Genomic DNA, 21,411 nt, shown 5'->3' with positions numbered 1-21,411 from the left:
CCTTTGATGCATGGGGCACTTCCACCGTTTCATGCGCGAGCAGAGTGTTAGCGAGACATCTGGACGATCGCAGGTGAGGGCGGAGCCCTGGGGCCATCGCTATTGCGATGCTATTCAAGCATATAAAAACTGTGCAACCTGAACTTGTTTGAGAACGGAATAATGGCGAAAAGGTGAGTTAAGAGAAAAATTGATTCAGAATGCAGGGTATTTAACCTGCAGTGGACAAACGATTATTATTTTTTTCAATGCAAAGAAAAGGCTGTTTGTCTCATCTGTCAAGAGACGGTGGCAGTATTCAAAGAATACAATCTTCGCCGGCACTATGAATCCCGTCACAAAGACAAGTACGATAGTGTGCAAGGCCAAATACGAGCAGACAAACTCTCAAAGCTAAAAGTTGGACTATTATCTCAGCAGACTACATTTCTACGCCAAGCTCAGCTGAAGCAGGCATCCGTTTGGGCCAGCTTTCGGGTTGCTAAACTGATAGCAAGCAACGGTAAGCCTTTCACTGACGGAGAGTTTTTTAAGAAATGTATGGATGTTGTCGTGGAGGAAGTCTGTCCCGAGAAGAAAGATGCATTTAATGCCGTAAGTCTGTCGGTGAGTACAATGACCAGACATGTTGAATAAATCGGGAGTAATGTATATGCCCAGCTGCAGCAGAAGACGAAAGAATTTGACTTTTTTTCATTAGCACTGGATGAAAGCACGGACGTGCAAGACACACCGCAACTGCTCATTTTTATTCGTGGAGTTAGCGCAAACTTTGAGATTTGCTAGGATCTGGCAGCCCTCCAAAGTCTCAAAGGGACTACAACGGGAGAGGATATTTTTGACAAAGTGTGCCAAACCATGGAGAAGTTGGACCTGGACTGGTCAAAGCTAGCTAGCATCACGACTGACGGGGCTCCTAGCATGGTGGCCGAAACTTGCAGTCTAATAATGGGACGCATGAACCAGGAGTTGGAAAAAAGGGGTGTCACCGCCCCGCTACGAGTCCACTGCCGAATTCACCAGCAAGCACTGTGCTGCAAAATGTTGACGTGGGATTCTGTAATGACGGTTGTGGTGTCGTGCATAAACTTCAGAGCAAAGGGAGAAGATTGTGTATGGCACAACAGAAAGTTAATGTTCCATGGCTTTTTTTTTCTATGAAGAACCCAGAGAGAGTTATTTAGTTATTATTTATTTCATAAATAGTGTTATTTCCTGTTTTTTCTGCGAAGAACTCAGAGAGGGTTATTTAGTTATTATTTATTTCATTAATAGTGTTATTATTTGTTTCCTGACTTTTTTTCTGTAAATAACCTGGAAAGGGTTATTTGGTTATGTGTGGCTTTCTGGAAAACAATAAAAAATGTAAGCTCCCCTACGATCGATCGTCACACTTTTTCTGTTACAAACTGACACCGGCCCCCCATCGGAGAAGGGAAAAGTTATGTGGCCCTCACAGGAAAAAGTTTGGGGACCCCTGCTATACATGGTCTTTTTTATTATTAAAAAAAGCCTTACTATGCAAGTCTTTGGAGTGTGGGAGGAAAACCGGAGTATCTGGAGGAAACCCACACAGGCCTGGGAAGAACATGCAAACGCCACACAGGTGGACTTGACCTGGATTTGAACCTAGGACCTGAGAGCTGTGAGGCCGATGCGCTAACCACTCGCTCCTCTGGGCCGGTTTTCACATTTTTATGAATGTATAATTTTAAAAAAATCTCCAGTGCTGAGTCCTAGTAGCAAGCGGAAGACATGGGAGTTGCTTCCGCTTGAAAAAATTATTTAAAAAATAAACATTTTCCCCAGAAAAATCTGCGATGTAGTGAAATGCTGAGGGATTACTGTACTTGAATATGCAATTGCAGCGCACAAAAAAGCACTTCTACAATTACCATTAAGCCTTAATGATGAAGGGAATATATAGATATAAAAATGGACCCACCTTCTATTCTGTGAAGGACAACTTTTGCATGGATTATTTTGCAAAATGTCGAGTTTTCCTCGTGGAACTTTGCTGCTCTTTTCCCACACGTAAATTCTGATGGAGACGCCATTGATAGCTGCTAGCTAGGCTAAGTTAAAGAGGGCGCAAAGCTTCAAAGTTCTTCGACGACTTGAAGAGTTGATCCTTTGATATATGCTAACAGGCTGAGCTAAAGTAGGCCGCAAAGCTTCAACGAGGTCTTGAAAATGATTTTGGCTGATATTTAAGGTCATAAAGTAGCTTATGCTAGACACGTCGGGGACCCATAGGTTAAGCTAGGTGGCGAAAACTGCGCATGCGCGGTGTCAGCGTCACTTCCTCCGATTTATAAATGTAAGAGAGTCGGAAATAGGAAATAATTAATCTTCAAATGTTCTGACGTGTGGTTTGAGCAGTAATTGTTTGCGCAGGTTTTAATTAAATTGAAAATTAAATTAAACATAAATAACTTGAAGATTGCGTCTCAAAAGGAGGCTTCGCAAAACGCGCATGCGCAGAGAAAAATCGTCCTTGATAATGGAGCTGTTGCTGTTTGGCCGATTGGCATCACGGGAGAAGTAGTTCTTCAATGAAACGGTTTGAACTCGCAGGAATCAGTCTCTTATTTAGGTAACGCTCTCTTGTGGTCAGGAGAAAATTTGTTTAATTTTAATTTCAGTATTCGTGGACATTATACACAATAATTAAGACACTGTCAATCACAAGTTATCGAAGAAGCGCAGAAATTATATGAGAAAATTTGCAATTTCTCAAAGGTGTCTTAAACCCAAAAGGAAAAGTTTGTTTTTTCTTTTATTAACATTATTCCCTCAATCTGGACCAACCACTAGATGTAAATTATATTTCTTGATTTTCCCATTTTTAACGAATATTTGCATTTTTTTCATCCTTATTTTTTCTTTTTGTGTTTTAGTTGATGAGTATTTAGTAAAATGTAAAAATAACTATATAAAAATGTTTTCTGTTTTCCACTTTAATTTTGAACATAAAAACATATTTCGTTTCCTTTTGAAATTAAATGATTAAAAGACATCTTCCCTCTGTAAGAAAAAAAGCTAAAATAAACATAGTTTTAGATCTATAAAAAATGTAAAATGCAAGGCTTGTCATTCAGTTCTTTGTTCATTTGGAATTAATAGTTAATGAAGCTATAATTTAAATTGTGCCATACTGTTTGGACCGAGTGCACTTTCCCCCAGTCTTCCTGTCGGGGCCAGTCAATTGTCTACATAACTATGGACTGAACAGGACAACAAGTTCCAGGCCAGACGGATGATCTACAAGGGAGGGAGGGAGGGAGGGAGGGAGGGAGGGAGGGATTGGGAGGGAGGGAGGGATTGGGAGGGAGGGAGGGAGGGAGGGAGGGAGGGAGGGATTTTAGGGACGTAGGGAGGGAGGGAGCGGGAGAGAGCAAGAGAGCGAGAGAGAGAGAGATTAAATCGGATTTAAAGAACTGGATATAAAGCCTTAAATATTTTTCATAGGTCTAAAACAATGTTTATTTGAGCTTTTATTTTCAATAAGGGAATAATCATTTGTTGAAAATATTTCTATATAGTTATTTTTACATTTTACAAAATACTTATTGAACTAAAACACAAAAGAACAAAATTGGAGGGAAAAATTGCAAATATTCGTTAAAAATGGGAAAATCAAGACATAATTTAAATCTAGTGGTTGGTCCGGATTAAGCAAATAATGTAAATAAAAGAAAAAACAAACTTTTCCTTTTGGGTTTAAGACACCTTTGAGAAATTGCTATTTTTCTGATATAATTTCTTAAAATGTGCTTCTCCGATAACTTTTGATTGACAGTGTCTTAAATATTGTGTACAGCAGGGGTCCCCAAACTTTTTCTTGTGAGGGCCACATAACTTTTCCCTTCTCTGATGGGGGGCCGGTGTCAGTTTGTAACAGAAAAAGCCATGGAACATTAACTTTCTGTTGTGCCATGCACAATCTTCTCCCTTTGCTCTGAAGTTTATGCACGACACCACAACCGTCATTACAGAATCCCACGTCAACATTTTGCAACACAGTGCTTGGTGGTGAATTTGGCAGTGGACTCGTAGCGGGGCGGTGACACCCCTTTTTTCCAACTCCTGGTTCATGCGTCCCATTATTAGACCGCAAGTTTCGGCCACCATGCTAGGAGCCCCGTCAGTCGTGATGCTAGCTAGCTTTGACCAGTCCAGGTCCAACTTCTCCATGGTTTGGCACACTTTGTCAAAAATATCCTCTCCCGTTGTAGTCCCTTTGAGACTTTGGAGGGCTGCCAGATCCTCGCAAATCTCAAAGTTTGCGCTAACTCCACGAATAAAAATGAGCAGTTGCGCTGTTTCTTGCACGTCCGTGCTTTCATCCAGTGCTAATGAAAAAAAGTCAAATTATTTCATCTTCTGCTGCAGCTGGGCATATACATTACTCCCGATTTCTTCAACGCGTCTGGTCATTGTACTCACCGACAGACTTACGGCATTAAATGCATCTTTCTTCTCGGGACACACCTCCTCCGCGACAGTATCCATACATTTCTTAACAAACTCTCCGTCAGTGAAAGGCTTACCGCTGCTTGCTATCAATTTAGCAACCCAAAAGCTGGCCCGAACGGATGCCTGGTTCTGCTGAGATAGTAGTCCACTTTTTCGCTTTGAGAGTTTGTCTGCTCGTATTTGGCCTTGCAATCTATCGTACTTGTCTTTGTGACGGGATTCATAGTGTCGGCAAAGATTGTATTCTTTGAATACCGCCACCGACAAATGAGACAAACAGCCTTTTCTTTGCATTGAACAAAAAAATAATCGTTTGTCCACTCCAGGTTAAATATCCTGCATTCTGAATCAATTTTTCTCTCACCTAACTTTTTCGCCATTATTCCGTTCTCAAACAGGTTGCAGTTTTAATATGCTTGAATAGTCCGCGATGGTCCCAGGGCTCCGCCCTCACCTGCGATCGTCCAGATGTCTCGGTAACACTGCTCGTACATGCAACGGTGGACGTGCCCGCATGCATCAAAGGGAAACACTCTCCCCGCGCGTGTCACCAAAGAAGCAATGCGAAGCCCCGCTTTACTGGGATGATTTGTGGGCTCAGCAGGGGTGCAATGAACCAAACACAAGATTAAAATGTCCCAGTCTTCAAGGCCAAATAGGAAAAAAAATCCGATAGCGTCTCTGGTATTGTTCAGAGGGCCGGTCCAAATGTGCCAGCGGGCCGCATCCCCCCCCCCCCCAAAAAAAAAAAATTCAAAAAAAAAAAAAAAAAAAAAAATTCCGATAGCGTCTCTGGTATTGTTCAGAGGGCCGGTCCAAATGTGCCGGCGGGCCGTATCCGGCCCGCGGGCCGTAGTTTGGTGACCCCTGACTTAACAGAACAAAATGGCATTTACATGGGGAGACTTCACTCTGACGGACACTTTTGGTATTGCAACAATCGCGGAACGTTTTTTCTTTCTCAATCACATATACAAACATTTAAACAATTTAAAGGGCTCACTTGAATTACGTATGTATTGCATTTAAACAAGATTAATGCCTTATTTAAATGGAGTAACCAAAATGAACTCAATTTAATTTGATAATTCCGTTTTAAGTAAGTTTATTGTGGTTACTCCATTTCAATAAAACATCAATCTTGTTTAAAAACACACAAAAAATGCTGAAACTTAATACAAATGAGTCATTCATATTTTTGGGGTGTTTGTGTGTGTGATTAAAAAAGGAAAAAAGGCTACTCAGTTGTCCCAATACCGACCAATTCCGCTAACAGTCTATCTATGGAAAAGGAATTTTGTCCTCTTAAGTGCCTGTTCCGAAACGCTGACAAAATCAGGACTTGTGATGGTTTTAATGGGGACGTCATACACAAATAAGGGATTTTTAATTTTTGATAATTATATCAATTTCCGGACGTCGTCTACTCGTTCACGGCAGAAGGATAAAAAGAGCCACACGATTGGACGACTGTCGCCGTCAGTGGTAGTGAAAGAGTCCATCGTGCTCTCTCTCGGCAGGAAGTCCAACCCACAATCCAAGCATTCGTTGAGTTTTGCCGAAACCCCCTTGGAAAGTATTGACCCTTGCGTCCTGTGACCACAGAGGGGCGCTGGTCGGCAAGCGCCCGTCCGTCCGTCTGCCAAATGCTTCCGGCTGGAAGACACGGAAGAAGAAGGAAGAAGATGCGCAAATGGCAACAATCGAGGAGAACAGACCATTGCTTCGTGTAGGTTCATTTTCTCTTTTATACAAGTTATTTCGGGGCGTTTTCAATATATATAAAAAAGAAAAATCCCGGAATCCCGTGAAGCGAGACACCGTCGCCGTTTAACAGCACTCAAGCTAACTCGTTAGTGCTCAGATTGGCAGAACCCGAGACCAGCAACAAGCCCGCATGGCTTCGTTGTGTTTGTCGACTGGTTTTACTGGTTTGGGAAGAAGGATATGGCGGATTTCTTGGATGGGGAGGGTGGGCAAATTGCATTTGAATTCAAACTTGTTACTTACTCGATTGTTGTCTAACTGGATGTCCCTTCAACGTTGTGTTTGTGTGCGCGCGTGTGCGTGTGTACATACACACACTTAGGACCACGGCGACACGTCGTCCTTGGCCAGGCAGAAGCTCCAGGGCCTCCTGAACAAGAACATGAGGATCTGCATGACCGACGGCCGGACCCTGGTGGGCCTTTTCCTCTGCACGGACCGGGACTGTAACGTCATCCTGGGCTCGGCTCAGGAGTTCCTCAAATCCGCAGGTGGGACTGGGAGCCCAATCCTGAGCCCCATGCAGGTTCTTCGTGTAGAATGTTCAGCTTTCTCCTACTTTCTGTCGTTTCAGACACTTTCTCCCAGACGGAACCCCGAGTTCTGGGCCTCGCCATGATTCCGGGTCATCACGTGGTGTCCATCAAGGCCGAGGCGGACATTCTGGACGACGCCATCCGCCACTAGCCGTTTTTACACTTGCGACCGTTCAGCTTCAAGCTGCATCGGCCGTCCCTCCCCGCGCCGTAGGCCATCCACGGCGAAAAGGTCGGGGTCTGTCGTCGAAATGGGACACTTTGAAGGAAAAACACAAGACAGGTGGTTTGATCCCGCTCAGTGGCGTTTGTTTGGGGCCTCTTTTAATGCGGTCCGACCGCCGCGTCGACTCGCTGTCAGACAATGGAAGTGCCCAAAAACTTGAATAACGCTGTCAGGAAAGCCATTGAACGTGCTAATAACATTAAAATGGATGCATCCAACATAAATGTGTGTTGAACAATTTGCTTTATTGTGCATGGTTGTAAGAAAAAGGTAGAAAAAGACACAAATCAAGAATCACACCAACAGATTTCCATCACACGGAAACATCTGACATAAATACTAACTAGCACTGGGCACAAGTGGAGCACCTAAACGACAACCAGACTCGAAAAAGATGGAGCCGATCGGTCGCCGGTTCCCGTTCACACGTAGGCGTGTCGGCCGTGGGTGATGGCGGTCGCTCTTCGGCTCCGGGCCGCTCCCGAATGCACCGTCACCCTGCTTTGGTGGGGGAAGGGGCTGCCGATAGAAAGACAGATGGCGTGGCGATCGAGTCCTGCGAGCGGAAAGAAGGAAGGACGGCCTGGAGATCACTCACTATTTCTCCCAGGGGCCCGTCTTGCAGGAGCAGGTGAGTCAGGCGCCCCCGACGACGGCCACCACAGCCGAGCACCAGCCGATCTACAGCCCCTCGCCGATCTCGTACCTGCCGCCGGACGGGGGTGGGCGTCAGTGCATTCCCCGCCCTTTCCCGCTGGCGGGACCATCCTACCTGGTAGAAGGGGTCGAAGAAGTCCTGGGTGATGTTGAGAACGTACCAGCGCCGCTACCAGGCCGAAGGCCCCCCATCACCGCCTGCGCGATCATGAGGGCGCGGGACGCTTGGACGTAACCTGGACGGAGGAGGCGAGCCAGTGAGCGAGACTCGAGCGTTTTCGGCGTGGCGGAAGCGAGTGAGTCCGGTGGAGTCGGTGGCGCAGGACATCCACAGGTTCTCGTAGAATCTACGAGACGTGACGCGATCGGCCCCGATTTCCCATAAATTCTGATCCGATTTTTGATCGGTGGGCATCCTGATGAAGAATGTGAAGTGAGAAATGGTAGCTTTTACAGAATGAATAATTGTCATGATCAGTTTTTCGCAGCTACGGCAATGAGAAAGTGGAGTGAGGTTGTTTGCTTCTTCAAAAAATGAACAGACTTGAAGTAGCAGGGAATGGTTTCAATCCACTGACCTGTGGGTTATGGGCCCAGCACGCTTCTGCTGCGCAACTCTGCTTCTTCTCAGTTGAGTCCTCACAAGCTGATTCTCAAAACTAATCAATTGTACTAATCAAAACAGATATACTGAGGCATGTGGCCATTCCCATCTGCTGCTGGAGGTCTTAAGGACCCCCAGCGCAAGCAACTCGGTCTCGGCCGGCGACTTTCATAGCCACAGTGACTTCTGCTATTCACAGAGTCATCCATTTTGCATTTAAAAACTTCCATTCCAATGAAAAATGTAGTGACGACAAAGACGAGATGTTCTGCGCCGATTAAAAAAAAGAAACTATGTTGAATTTAAACTTGAACATTAGCTAATAGTTAATGTTACTAGGAAAGTAACATTTAACATGTAGAATAGTTTAATAACAAAAGAGCTGTGTCCGTTTTCTCAAGCAGGCCAGATCACAGATGCGTGTAGGAGAAGCCATAAAAAAGAGGAGGCGGGACACCAGCTTTTCTTTGGGGTCCTTTTTGAAAACGAACATGCATGGAACTTTAAGGATTGCAGGGTCAATAGGTCAATTAAAAAAAGAGTTCCTTTAATTAGCAATGGCAATGTTAGTGGAAAAAATGGCTTGTTGTTTACTGCTTTCTTAAGAGGATACAGTGGTACCTCGAGATTCGAGATTAATGCCTTCCGGGACTGAGCGCGTATGTCGATTTACCCGTATCTCAAATCAACGTTTCCCATAGAAATGAACTAAAAACAAATTAATTCGTTCCAAGCCTCTGAAAAAACACCAAAACAGGATATAGGATTGGAAAAACATTTATTTGTTCTAATTCGACATCTTTTAACAAAGTCACAAGTAACTAGTGGTTTAATTGTACTAAAATGTGTTTAATAGTACTAAAATGTGTTTAATAGTACTAAAATGTGTTTAATAGTACTAAAATGTGTTTAATAGTACTAAAATGTGTTTAATAGTACTAAAATGTGTTTAATAGTACTAAAATTAGACGGAGAGACTTTTTGCACGGCAACACGCTCGTAACATAACATAAACAAACTTAAATGAACTTAGATTACGTTGCAGACACACTCAAAAATAAGTTTAATCGAACCGAACACTAAACTTATTTCTAATTTTGTTTGACATTTGATACCTCTCTTCTCCCGGGTTGGCTCTATTTGCCCCGCCTCCAAACTGACTTTTATTCAATATCGACTGTTGTTTGATTTTGTCTACCCTTCAAAATATTCCCAAAACGATGCACACAAATGTCCTCACAATAGGATAACGCAGGACCACTTGCCAATGAGAAGTAGTATATACTTCTCTCGTATTAGTGATCGATCCGCCATTCGCACTAACGGAAAAAAAACCACTGAAAAAATGCAACGCTCCACCCAGTGCTCGTAGAGACATTACACGAGGGCCTTGCGATGGGAAAGACAGTACGCATGAAGTTCTTATGAGCAGCCTCTCGGGTCCGCTGTATGCTCGTATATCAAAATTTGTCTCATATCTCAAGATATATATTTGCTCGAAATTTTACTCGTATCTCAAATTGCTCGTATGTCGGGGCACTCGTATGTCGAGGTATTACTGTACCGTAATAAATAGCTACACTGGCTTCCTCCATATACAAACTTTACTTACTTCTCAGAAGTGAACATAAGGTCGACTTGATTCCAAAACAATAGAAAGACTGTGTAACCTAAAAAAAGGGAAAAAAAATACAAAAGGGTAACCAGGCTGGATTCTTCAAAGGAGTTTAAAAACCACCTCTCCTGCCTGGAAAATGAATAAATGTATATTTTTAAATACAATTGAACCCCCCCCCCCCCCCCCTGTTCGCAAGGATTAATATATTAAGCCTGCACCCTTTACAGCAATTAAGCCACATAAAATGCATGCTAATCAAGAACTCCAAATTCATTCAATAATGTGTATCGCACAGTTGTTTAAAACGAATAATACCCCAATCTAGTAGTTTTTTGCAAACATTTAACATTACATTCCCTTTGTAGTTTGTCTATCATCTCCAATAAAACTGTCTTAATGTTTTTCCAATAGTTACACATAAAATAAAAACTCAGTTACATTTCTACCAATTATTCCCTTCAACATCAAAAAGATAAAAACAATTTACCGTTAATTTCAGACATGAAGTTTCCGTATTTTCACACCTGTAGAAAGAAAACAATCTTTTATATATTAATTTACCCAATTGTTCAAATTAATGTATTGATTTTCCTCTTAGTTTTAAATCTTAGCAAATAACGCTTCTCTTTTGTCACCGTGGAATTTGGAAGGCTGATTTTGTCAACAAAAAGACCCAAAAAGTATTTTTCACCAAAAAGAGAGCTTTATTGGAACTACCAAAAAGATGACAAGTTAAATCGGTTTAAAAACGTGTATCATCTTATAATATGACAAAAGTATAAGGACATTGTACTACTTATTTATTTTGAGCAAATTCATCGTCTTTCACACCATATTTCTACTAATGTTTCTTAGATCCTAGATTCAATATATCAATTATTGTCAGTAAAATGTACAATGTTTGAATAACACTCAATATTCTTATTGGATTTGCTAGCAAATTCAATAGACAAAAACTGCAATTTTTCAAATTTCTTAGGCATGTCTTTAACTGTGAAGACATTTTCCATATTAATTAGATCACATTATTGATCATTTATTTTGTAATTTCCTAATGTAGGCTCTACTATTTCGGATAGAATTGTGAAGTCAATAAAATTTTCAACGGCACTCATTTTTATTAAAAAGTAATACCTTGACATACAAGTGTTCCAACATACGAGAAATTTGAGATACGAGGAAAATTCAGAGCAATTTTTTTGCCTTGAGATATGAGATAAATTTGAGATATGAGCATACCAGATGGTTCCCAATTGTGAGTCGGTAGTTAATTAGAACCAATTTTGGTGGGGGGGTTTTAGGATGGAAACGGATTAATTTGTATTTTGTTCATTTCTATGGGAAGAATTCACTTGAGACACGAGTAAATTGACATACAAACTCGATCCCGCAGTTAGCTCGTATCTTAAGGTTTTACTGTATTTGAATAGTGTGGATCGATATTACACATTAAAAAGTGTAAACAAGATTTTCAGAATGCAAAATACAATTAGTGGTACCTCGTCATACGACCGCTCGTCATACAATATTCTCGTCTTACGACGGAAATTTCGATCAAATAATTCGCCCGTCATGCGATCAAAATTTTGTTATGAAGCCAAACCAGGTGGCCATGGCACTGTCTTTTTTGCATATCTTTCGTGTATCTACGAGCACCGAATGAGTTATTCAGACCAGGAAACGCACAACGCGCATGCGCGGGAAAAAGAGGGCTTTCTGGGTAATGAAGAATACTCGTGCACACAACACCGACAGGCAATGGCACTCTTTCTCAGAATAAAACTTTACCCACAATCAATACGTGGGTAAGCTCAGCTGTTGCATTTCCTGTTTTTTATTATTATCTAATACGAGGAGTATTATATTACTTCTCGTTCGCTGCTCCTAAGAACATCAGCGGCACTGGTTCGCAATTCCCTCTTTGTAATATTTCTGGTCGCAACTCTCTCTCAAAGCGGCTGCGACCAGAGCCATTTCAACGATGGAGTTGCGAGACGGTCTTTATGAGCAGTTTTTCTCGTTGGCAAGTGGTCGTGGGTTATCCTATTGTGAGGACATTTGTGTGAATCATTTTCGGAATATTTTGAAGGGAATACGTAGTACAACAGCAAACAGCCCATCGATAGCGAACGTGAGGGTGGAGGCGTGGCAAACCGCCAACCCGGAAAACGAAGGTAACAAAAGATTACAACAAAATTAGAATTCAGTTTTGTGTAAAGTTACATTAAACGTATGTTTGAGTGTCTGTATATATTAATCCAAGTTAATTTAAATTCGTTTGTTCCGTTTACGAGTGAGTTGTCGTGGAAAAAAAACGAACCCCACCCCCCCATACGCCTCTGTCTCCCGTCGGCGAAATCTGCCCAATTTTAGTTAGATTAAACACATTTTATTACTATTAAACCACTAGTTATGTGTTACTTTGTTAATAGATGGCGAATTAGAGGAAATAAAACATTTTTTCCAATCCAATATCCTGTCATTGGTGTTTTTTCAGTAGGTTGGAACGAATTAATTTGTTTTCCATTCATTTCAATGGGAAATGTCCGCTCAAGTTACGAGAATCTCTTCATACGATCTCAGTCTCGGAACGGATTACGATCGCATGTCGAGGTACCACTGTATACTGCAATTAGAATGATCTTTCATATAGAAATTGATAAAGCAAGCAAAGCCGTTATTGGCCACTGCTTATCACACCACATTGGCGTCTTTAAAGTCTATCCTTACGACTAAATCTCTGGCAAGAAGCTGAGCAGGAAAAGGGTTTCTGACCAATGTGGGTAATTGTGTTTTTAAGATATTCCTGCCACAAATTGAGCAAAAAAGAGCTTTTCTCCTGTGCGGGTTGTTAAATCTTCTTTTCAGGTTATTCAATTGGGTAGCTTTTTAATTGGGCCATTGCAGCGAATCTGTGGCCAGACTGAACAGGAAAACATTGTTCTCCAGTGTGGGTTAATGTGTTCTTTTAAGCTTCTCCTTTGGGAAAATGTTCGACCACAAACTGAGCAGGATTTTTTTTTGCCAGTGTGGGTTCTTGTGTCTTTGTAAATCTTGCTTTTGAGAAATGGCTTTACCGCAATCTGAACACGAAAACGTTTTTTCAGCAGTGTGGAATCTTGTGTGCCTTTTCAAGCTTTCCTTGTGTGTGTTTGACTACAAACTGAGCCCGAAAAAGGTTTTTCACCAGTGTGGGTTATTACGTGTTTTTTAAGCTTCCCTTCTCTGTAAATCTTTTACCACAAACTGAGCACGCAAATGGTTTTTCACCAGTGTGTGTTCTTGCATGACTTTTTAAGTATGCCATCCGTGTGATGTTAAGTTTTCTTTTCAGGTTTCCTTCTGTGAAAATGTTTGAACATTAACTGGGCGGGTCATCAGTGTGGGTTCTTGTGTGGCTTTTTAACTGGTGCGTTTGAGAGAAAGCTTGACCACAAATCGAGCAAGAAAAGGGTTTTTCACCAGTGTGGGTTCTTGTATGGCATCGTAAGATTCGCTTATCTGCAAATGCTTGACCACAAACTGAACACAAAAATGGTTTTTCACCAGTGTGGGTTCTTGTGTGTATTTTTAAGTTTCCCTTCTGTGTAAATCTTTTACCACAAACTGAGCACGAAAATTGTTTTTCACCTGTGTGGATTATTTCGTGCCTATTTAAGTGTCCCTTCTGTGTAAATCTTTGACCACAAACTGAACATGAAAATGGTTTTTCACCTGTGTGTGTTCTTGTGTGCGCTTTTAAGTGTGCCTGTTGAGAAAAGGCTTTACCGCAAACTGAACACGAAAATGGTTTTTCACCAGTGTGGGTCCTTGTGTGCGTTTTTAAGTGTCCCTTCTCTGTAAATCTTTGACCGCAAACTGAACACGAAAATTGTTTTTCATCAGTGTGTGTTCTTGCATGAATATTTAAGTTTCTCTTGTGTGTAAATGTTTTACCACAAACTGTACATGATAAGGGTTTCTCCCAAGTGTGGCTCCTCATGTGAGTTTTCAAAGTAGACTTTTTCCCAAAGGTTTTTCCACACTGAGAGCATTTCCAGAGTTTGCCGTCCTTAAGACCTTCATTGTCATAAAGCAAGTCTTCGCTTTCTGATAACGGAGCAATTAAATTGTCTGCTTGACCTTCTGCTGAGCTGCCGTTCGGAGTCTCCGCCCCTCTGTCGGCCACGCCCAGATCATCTTCACTCTTGAAAGGCTCACCAGTTGACACAGTGACATCTTCTTTCTCCTTCTTGATTTGCTGTTGAGGGAACTCTGGCTCCTCCTCTTTAATTTGGGGTAACTTTAAGGTGTGTGCAGGCTCCGCCCCTCTGCTGGTCACGCGCAGATCCTCTTCCCTCTTCAGGTTTTCACCAAGTGACCAGGTGACATCATCTTCCTCCTTCTTGATTGGAAGTCGCTCGTCTCTCATTTGTTGTTGAGGGAACTCTGGCTCCTCCTCTTTAATTTGTGGGAGCTCAAGTTCCTTTTTAAGGCCAACAGACTCTTTCCCATCAGGACCAAGATATTCTCTGAGACCTGCAAAGACACGAAAATAAATGATATGTTTCATAATCTGTCTATCTAACGAGAAGACTTTAGGTTAGACTGGGAATGTAAAGTCTTATACTTATACCGGCGGTGGTTAGACTGGGAATGTAAAGTCTTATACTTATATCGGCGGTGGCTAGGCTCGTAACATGACATTAACTTGAAATTTAACTGAAATCAACTCAAATGACTATACACACCCACACATATTTGACCACCCGGAACCATCTCAATAAGCTCGTATCTCCAATTTGTCTCATATCTCAAGGAAAAAAAATGCTCGGAATTTAGCTCGTTTCTCAAATTTCCCGTAAATTGGGACACTCGTATGTCAATGTATTCCTGTAATATGCTGGCTGCCACAGCAAATGTTCAATTATTTACGTAATAATTAAAGCACTTGCGGGTGACCCACATTGTAATCAACAGTTTGAGGAAAACAGAGTTCACCTTCAAAATTAAAGTACAATTAAGAGCACACCTACACATTTCAATGTTTAAAAATGTTTTGTTTTATTAAACCCAAAGGATTCTTTAATCTCATCTCATTTTCTGAACCGCTTTATCCTCATCAGAGTCGGGGGGGGGCGCTGGAGCCTATCCCAGCTAACTTTGGGCCAGAGGCGGGGGTGGGCACCCTGAATTGTTGGCCAGCCAATCGCAGGGCACAACAAGACAGACAACCATTCACGCTCATACTTAGGAGCAATTTAGTGTGTCCAATCAGCCTACCATGTCTTTACAATGTGGGAGGAAGCCGGAGTACCTGGAGAAAACCCGCACGCGTCAAAATAAAAAGGTAATTTTTTTAATTAAAAAAAAGCCTTTCTATAAATGGTCATTTTTTAAAGAAACTGATACTTTACTATACATGGTCTTTTTTATTATTAAAAAAAGCCTTACTATGCAAGTCTTTGGAGTGTGGGAGGAAACCGGAGTACCTGGAGGAAACCCACACAGGCCTGGGAAGAACATGCAAACTCCACACAGGTGGACTTGACCTGGATTTGAACCTAGGACCCGAGAGCTGTGAGGCCGATGCGCTAACCACTCGCTCCTCTGGGCCGGTTTTCACATTTTTATGAATTTATAATTTTAAAAAAATCCCCAGTGCTGAGTCCTAGTAGCAAGCGGAAGACATGGGAGTTGCTTCCGCTTGAAAAATTATTTAAAAAATAAACATTTTCCCCAGAAAAATCTGCGATGTAGTGAAATGCTGAGGATTACTGTACTTGAATATGCAATTGCAGCGCACAAAAAAGCACTTCTACAATTGCCATTAAGCCTTAATGATGAAGGGAATATATAGATATAAAAATGGACCCACCTTCTATTCTGTGAAGGACAACTTTTGCATGGATTATTTTGCAAAATGTCGAGTTTTCCTCGTGGAACTTTGCTGCTCTTTTCCCACACGTAAATTCTGATGGAGACGCCATTGATAGCTGCTAGCTCGGCTAAATTAAAGAGGGCGCAAAGCTTCAAAGTTCTTCGACGACTTGAAGAGTTGATCCTTTGATATATGCTAACAGGCTGAGCTTAAGTAGCGCACAAAGCTTCAACGAGGTCTTGAAAATGATTTTGGCTGATATTTAAGGTCATAAAGTAGCTTATGCTAGACACGTCGGGGACCCATAGGTTAAGCTAGGTGGCGAAAACTGCGCATGCGTGGTGGCAGCGTCACTTCCTTCGATTTATAAATGTAAGAGAGTCGGAAATAGGAAATAATTAATCTTCAAATGTTCTGACGTGTGGTTTGAGCAATAATTGTTTGCGTAGGTTTTAATTAAATTGAAAATTAAATTAAACATAAATAACTTGAAGATTGCGTCTCAAAAGGAGGCTTCGCAAAACGCGGATGCGCAGAGAAAAATCGTCCTTGATAATGGAGCTGTTGCTGTTTGGCCGATTGGCATCACGGGAGAAGTAGTTCTTCAATGAAACGGTTTGAACTCGCAGGAATCAGTCTCTTATTTAGGTACCGCTCTCTCGTGGTCAGGAGAAAATTTGTTTAATTTTAATTTCAGTATTCGTGGACATTATACACAATAATTAAGACACTGTCAATCACAAGTTATCGAAAAAGCGCAGAAATTATATCAGAAAATTTGCAATTTCTCAAAGTGTCTTAAACCCAAAAGGAAATGTTTGTTTTTTCTTTTATTAACATTATTCCCTCAATCTGGACCAACCACTAGATGTAAATTATATTTCTTGATTTTCCCATTTTTAACGAATATTTGCAATTTTTTCATCCTTATTTTTTTCTTTTTGTGTTTTAGTTCAATGAGTATTTAGTAAAATGTAAAAATAACTATATAAAAATATTTTCTGTTTTCCACTTTAATTTTGAACATAAAAACATATTTCGTTTCCTTTTGAAATTAAATGATTAAAAGACATCTTCCCTCTGTAAGAAAAAAAGCTAAAATAAACATAGTTTTAGATCTATAAAAAATGTAAAATGCAAGGCTTGTCATTCTGTTCTTTGTTTATTTGGAATTAATAGGTAATGAAGCTATAATTTAAATTGTGCCATACTGTTTAGACCGAGTGCACTTTCCCCCAGTCTTCCTGTCGGGGCCAGTCAATTGTCTTCATAACTATGGACTGAAAAGGACAACAAGTTCCAGGCCAGACGGATGATCTACAACAGGGGTCTCAAACTTGCGGCCCGCGGGCCAACTGCGGCCCGCGGGACGATAATTTGCGGCCCCCGTCTTAATATGAAAGATCGATTTTTTTTTTTATTTTTTATTTTTTTTTACCCCTTTCCCCATGATGGCGCCGTTTAAGTGGCAGCCAGTGGCAGTAGCTCTGTCCACTCATGTTTTTCTTGTTTTACAGCATGTTTTACATGAAAAATTAGAGGGAACATTGACATGCACCTGCTTGTGGCAGGTGTGATACTGGTGTGCCGATAGCGAGCAATGATGATGTCGTGACCGGATGATTCGCCTAAAGACGTTTCGGCGACGGACGTTTGACAGACGGACAGGTCGTACTAGTATTTGTTAGTTTAATGATTAAATACAAATACTAGTATTTGTATTTAATCATTAAACGCTGTTTTCAGCTGGATTTGACCAAATTTGAGAGCATTTTGAGCCGTTTGGCGAATGGACGTCTATAGACGTTTTTTTGCCTCCATCGCGATATCATCCAGTATTTGTATTTAATCATTAAATGCTGTTTTAGGATGGATTTGACCCGATTGCTGTCATTTTACGGCTCGGTTCTGCTAAATCTGCCTGCCCAAGAGTGCTTATTCCCGGACTGCCATTGATGGTAGACGAACATTGATTTTTACTATAATTTGGACAACACCGGCGGCAGGCCGGATTAAAAATCCTAACGGGCCGTATATGGCCCGCGGGCTGAGGTTGAAAAACTTGTACACACACGATCCGGCGGGGCGAGCGTTCGAATCCCGTTTCGGTGAAACCTCCGTTCGGCCGAATGAACGTTCGGTGGAACGTCCATTCGGCGACCTGCCCGTCTGTCAAACGTCCGTCGGCGAAACGTCTTTAGGCGAATCATCCGAGTACCGATGATGTCGCTCACACTGGTACTCAGTGCGCTCAGGGAGGTTGTCTTTCTGCTCAGACCAACAAAAAATTAGAGGGAACTTTGGTTCTGAGCTGAATGAACCAATCACGGTGAGGTATACGGCTCTGGAGGGCGGGACATCGGCCGGGCTGTCCAGTGCCTCGCTCACTCACTCATTCATTCCTCCAATCAGCTGGGCGGAGGAGAAGCCGTGAGGCCGATCACTCCGCTCGGCGCGCACACTCCTCCGCTGCTCTCAGCATAGAACTGAATGAGGCGCTATGATCCGTGATCCAGCCTGTGTCAGTGTCTGTAGCCATCTCCGCGATTGAAACGGAGAGCGAAAGTGCACATGCGCCACAAACCCGCGCGACTGAATGTGAAAGATCAACCCGAGACTCATTCCAAGTGGAAAAACATATTACGGAGCCCCAGAGATGTCTCTTTCAAAGCCTGCCGTGAAGACAAAGGTCGGTGATGAGCACAGACAGTTTCAAGAAAAGTGGGGAGTGCAATATTTCTTTGTTGAACACAGGGGCACCCCGACGTGTGGTCATTTACACTGAAAAAGTTGCGGTGCACAAGGAATACAATTTGAAACGTAATTGTACTACGAGACATGCTGAGGAGTACGAAAAATACCAGGGAGATGAGAGAGCCAACCAGGTTGCCAGTCTTAAAACACGTCTTCTGAGGCAACAGGATTTCTTCAAGAAGGCTACCAAAGACAGTAATGCAGCAGTCAAAGCTAGCTACGCCGTTTGTGAGTTGATTGATCGTGTGCTAAGTGATCCCAAATGGCTCATGGACTTGGCTTTTCTTGTTGATATCACACATGAGCTTAATGTACTGAACAAGAAGCTACAAGGCCAGGGGCAACTTGTCAGTGCTGCCTATGACAACGTGAGAGCATTCTGCACTAAACTTGTGTTATGGAAAGCCCAGCTCTCTCAGACAAACCTTTGCCATTTCCCAGCATGCAAGGCTCTCGTGGATGCAGGCACACCATTCAGTGGTGAGAAGTATGTTAAGGCCATTTCGAAGCTACAGGTGGAATTTGATCACAGATTTGCAGACTTCAAGACACACAAAGCCACATTTCAAATTTTTGCGGACCCCTTCTCCTTTGATGTGCAAGATGCCCCTCCTGAGCTTCAAATGGAGCTCATTGACCTGCAGTGCAACTCTGCACTCAAAGCCAAGTTCAGGGAGGTGAGTGGAGAAGCAGACAAGCTTGGGCAATTTTTGAGAGAATTGACCCCCAGCTTCCCTGAACTTTCCCGAAGGTTCAAGCGGACCATGTGCCTTTTTGGGAGCACATACTTGTGTGAGAAGCTCTTCTCCACCTTGAACTTCAATAAGTCCAAGTACAGGTCCAGACTTACTGATGAGCATCTTCAAGCTCTACTGAGGGTCTCCACTGCTTCCTCCCTCAAGCCAAATGTGACTATGTGAGAAGAAGCGCTGCCAGGTCTCTAGCAGCAAGGAGTAGGCAAGAGAAGCCGTGTTCAGAATATTTCATGTTCAATGTTCCATTCAAGTTCAGAAAGTTAAAGGTTAAAGAGCTGTTAATACAGACATTTGAAACGGAATAAAAATAATTCATTTTCTCTACTTAGCCAGCCAGTGTATATCTACTGTATGCTCATTAGTATTATTTGGTTTTGTATTACTGATTGATTTATTTTTTATTCATCTTTAAGTTAATTTATTTAATTCATTATTTTTTGTTAAAAAATAAAGATATTTGATAACGTTGGAATGTTTTGTCAGTGCTTTTCTTGTGGAAATCCTGATGCGGCCCAGTCTCACCCAGACTCGGCCTCTAGCGGCCCCCAGGTAAATTGAGTTCGAGACCCCTGCTCTAACTGAAAGACAACAAAAACAACATTGGCTTTTTCCACCTATCTCACATTTAACACTCGTCCATCTTTCAAATGACATGTTATGCATTGATTAAGTAAGTGTTTATTATCATTTCCACAGGGTTTTGAAATTAGTGTGGTGGCTTGGCGTGTTCATCTTCCCAATTTGCGCCAATATTCCACAAAGTGGGCGAATCCCACAGCCTTGTTGCAAAGCTGCACTGGAACGGAAGTGTAGCGGCGATGAAGCTAATTTACTTCATTTCCCATTATTTCGTAGGGTTACGGAAATTCCTATTTCCATACAGGGTGCTGAGGAATAGTGTGCCGAACTCTTTCAAGCATTTTCAAGGACTGTATGCAAAATTCTAACATTTTTAAACCTTGAAAACATTACAGGTAAAATTCAACGATTTCAAAGACTTTTACAAATCCCGATTATTAAATGAATGCCCATATAAGCTGCAAACGTGAAATATAGATTGGAGTCACATACAGTATGATTGGAGTATGATACTAAATAAGTATGATATTTATTTAGTCTCCCGATTTCCCAGTATAGAGCCAGTATCCCGCCACCAGATTCCTTTTTCTCTCACCCCAAGTCTTTGGAAAAAAAGGCGGGAGCGCGCCCAATCTGGCAACGCTCGCTGCGCTGGGGGAAACCCCATGCATCAAGTGAACGCACCCAGTATACACGTGAAAAACATGTCCAAAGCAGTACTATACAGAAATAAATCCGGACGCAGTGCATGCATGATGTCACGCACAGTATATGTTATACAAATAAATAATCACCAAAGGTAAACTAACCTTCTAGTCTGTGAAGAACAACTCTGGCATGCATGATTTTCCCAAGAGTCGAGTGATACGAAGGCTCCAATGTGACGCCACAAACTCCCCCCTGGAAGTTTTCCGCAGTCTGTGTTGTTCTCGCCATTTCCTTTGTTAGCCACCCACGAGGCTAGGTCTTCAAACTTCCACGAGTTCCGAGAATACTCGAAAATGGACGTACTGATGTCCGAGTAAGTCACGCTGGAAACGTCGCCGAGATTTCGTCGTAACTAAGTGAATGGATAAAGACGAAAAACCGTTCCACGTTGGCTAGTCTTTCTTATACATGCATTGCATGATGGGTAAGGCAACGCCGAGCCCCTTCGCGTCTTAGATCCCGCCCCAATTTTAACCCCGTGTCCGCCTAATCAACTTTATTTCGCTGGAGGGGGTCTACAGTGAGACGTTTTTGTCATGGAATCGGGGGACGAATGATCTTAAGAGACATGTACTGCCTTTCTTAGCACTAGTTCTTATTAAAAAGCATAATTAAAAAATCGTAGAGTCATGCTGGGCCAATGAATATGCTGATTTTGTTTCACATAAGCATCTTGACCATTAAAACGAAATCAGGATGAAATGCGATGAAATATTTTGGTTTTGCCTTTGTTTAAAATGTTACGTTTAAAATAGTGGGAGTAATACTACAAGAATGGTAATCCCATGCCGATTCATGCTTTTGTCCACATTCTCTTGATGGACACTCGTTAAATTGTGTCTGCCATTTTGCTGACTAGTGTATTTGT

At 42.0% G+C, this 21,411-nt stretch overlaps 3 protein-coding genes across 5 annotated transcripts in view; 1 reads left to right on the top strand and 2 right to left on the bottom strand.

Annotated features, from left to right (window-relative positions):
* LOC144065879 (uncharacterized) overlaps window positions 1-20,936 on the bottom strand; it is a 24,332-nt gene extending 3,396 nt beyond the window's left edge. The window contains exon 1 of one of the 2 annotated variants that reach the window (XM_077589085.1): window positions 20,645-20,936. In XM_077589085.1, coding sequence (XP_077445211.1) covers window positions 20,645-20,771 — 127 coding nt within the window. In that variant the 5' untranslated portion in view covers window positions 20,772-20,936. Of the gene's footprint in view, window positions 1-1,945; window positions 2,258-20,644 lie in introns of those variants that run through there. The other variant, XM_077589086.1, reaches the window with a different exon arrangement.
* LOC144065948 (N-alpha-acetyltransferase 38, NatC auxiliary subunit-like) lies at window positions 5,704-7,232 on the top strand. 2 transcript variants are annotated; one of them, XM_077589199.1, is made up of 3 exons: window positions 5,704-6,208; window positions 6,569-6,737; window positions 6,821-7,232. In XM_077589199.1, exons 1-3 carry the CDS (start codon window positions 6,173-6,175, stop codon window positions 6,931-6,933), a joined length of 318 nt encoding a protein of 105 aa, XP_077445325.1. In that variant the 5' UTR covers window positions 5,704-6,172; the 3' UTR covers window positions 6,934-7,232. The 2 variants fall into 2 exon arrangements, with proteins under 2 accessions (XP_077445325.1, XP_077445324.1); XM_077589198.1 differs by lacking the exon at window positions 5,704-6,208 and adding an exon at window positions 6,218-6,451.
* Window positions 7,431-15,910, bottom strand: LOC144066102 (uncharacterized). The gene is made up of 5 exons (XM_077589449.1): window positions 15,745-15,910; window positions 14,010-14,405; window positions 7,827-7,901; window positions 7,715-7,780; window positions 7,431-7,564 (listed from the first exon to the last, which is right to left on the bottom strand). Exons 1-5 carry the CDS (start codon window positions 15,854-15,856, stop codon window positions 7,431-7,433), a joined length of 783 nt encoding a protein of 260 aa, XP_077445575.1. The 5' UTR covers window positions 15,857-15,910.
* Window positions 20,937-21,411: the final 475 nt, after the last annotated feature.

The sequence above is a fragment of the Stigmatopora argus genome, chromosome 20 (assembly GCF_051989625.1).
Source record: "Stigmatopora argus isolate UIUO_Sarg chromosome 20, RoL_Sarg_1.0, whole genome shotgun sequence".
Lineage (NCBI taxonomy): Eukaryota > Metazoa > Chordata > Actinopteri > Syngnathiformes > Syngnathidae > Stigmatopora > Stigmatopora argus.
Note: the sequence above shows the minus strand (reverse complement) of the source record. Positions and strands in the feature narration are given on the sequence as shown.

Excerpts from the sequence above, each read along its gene's own strand:
- LOC144065948 (XM_077589198.1), top strand. The coding sequence starts at position 6,377 with ATGGCTTCGTTGTGTTTGTCGACTGGTTTTACTGGTTTGGGAAGAAGG. Across the intron at positions 6,452-6,568 it reads GGATTTCTTGGATGGGGAGG|GACCACGGCGACACGTCGTC; the intron begins GTGGGCAAATTG and ends ACACACACTTAG. Across the intron at positions 6,738-6,820 it reads GGAGTTCCTCAAATCCGCAG|ACACTTTCTCCCAGACGGAA; the intron begins GTGGGACTGGGA and ends CTGTCGTTTCAG.
- LOC144066102 (XM_077589449.1), bottom strand. The coding sequence starts at position 15,856 with ATGGCGTCTCCATCAGAATTTACGTGTGGGAAAAGAGCAGCAAAGTTC. Across the intron at positions 7,902-14,009 it reads GAACGGCAGCTCAGCAGAAG|GTTACGTCCAAGCGTCCCGC; the intron begins GTCAAGCAGACA and ends TCCTCCGTCCAG. Across the intron at positions 7,565-7,714 it reads CCACCCCCGTCCGGCGGCAG|GACTCGATCGCCACGCCATC; the intron begins GTACGAGATCGG and ends TTCCGCTCGCAG.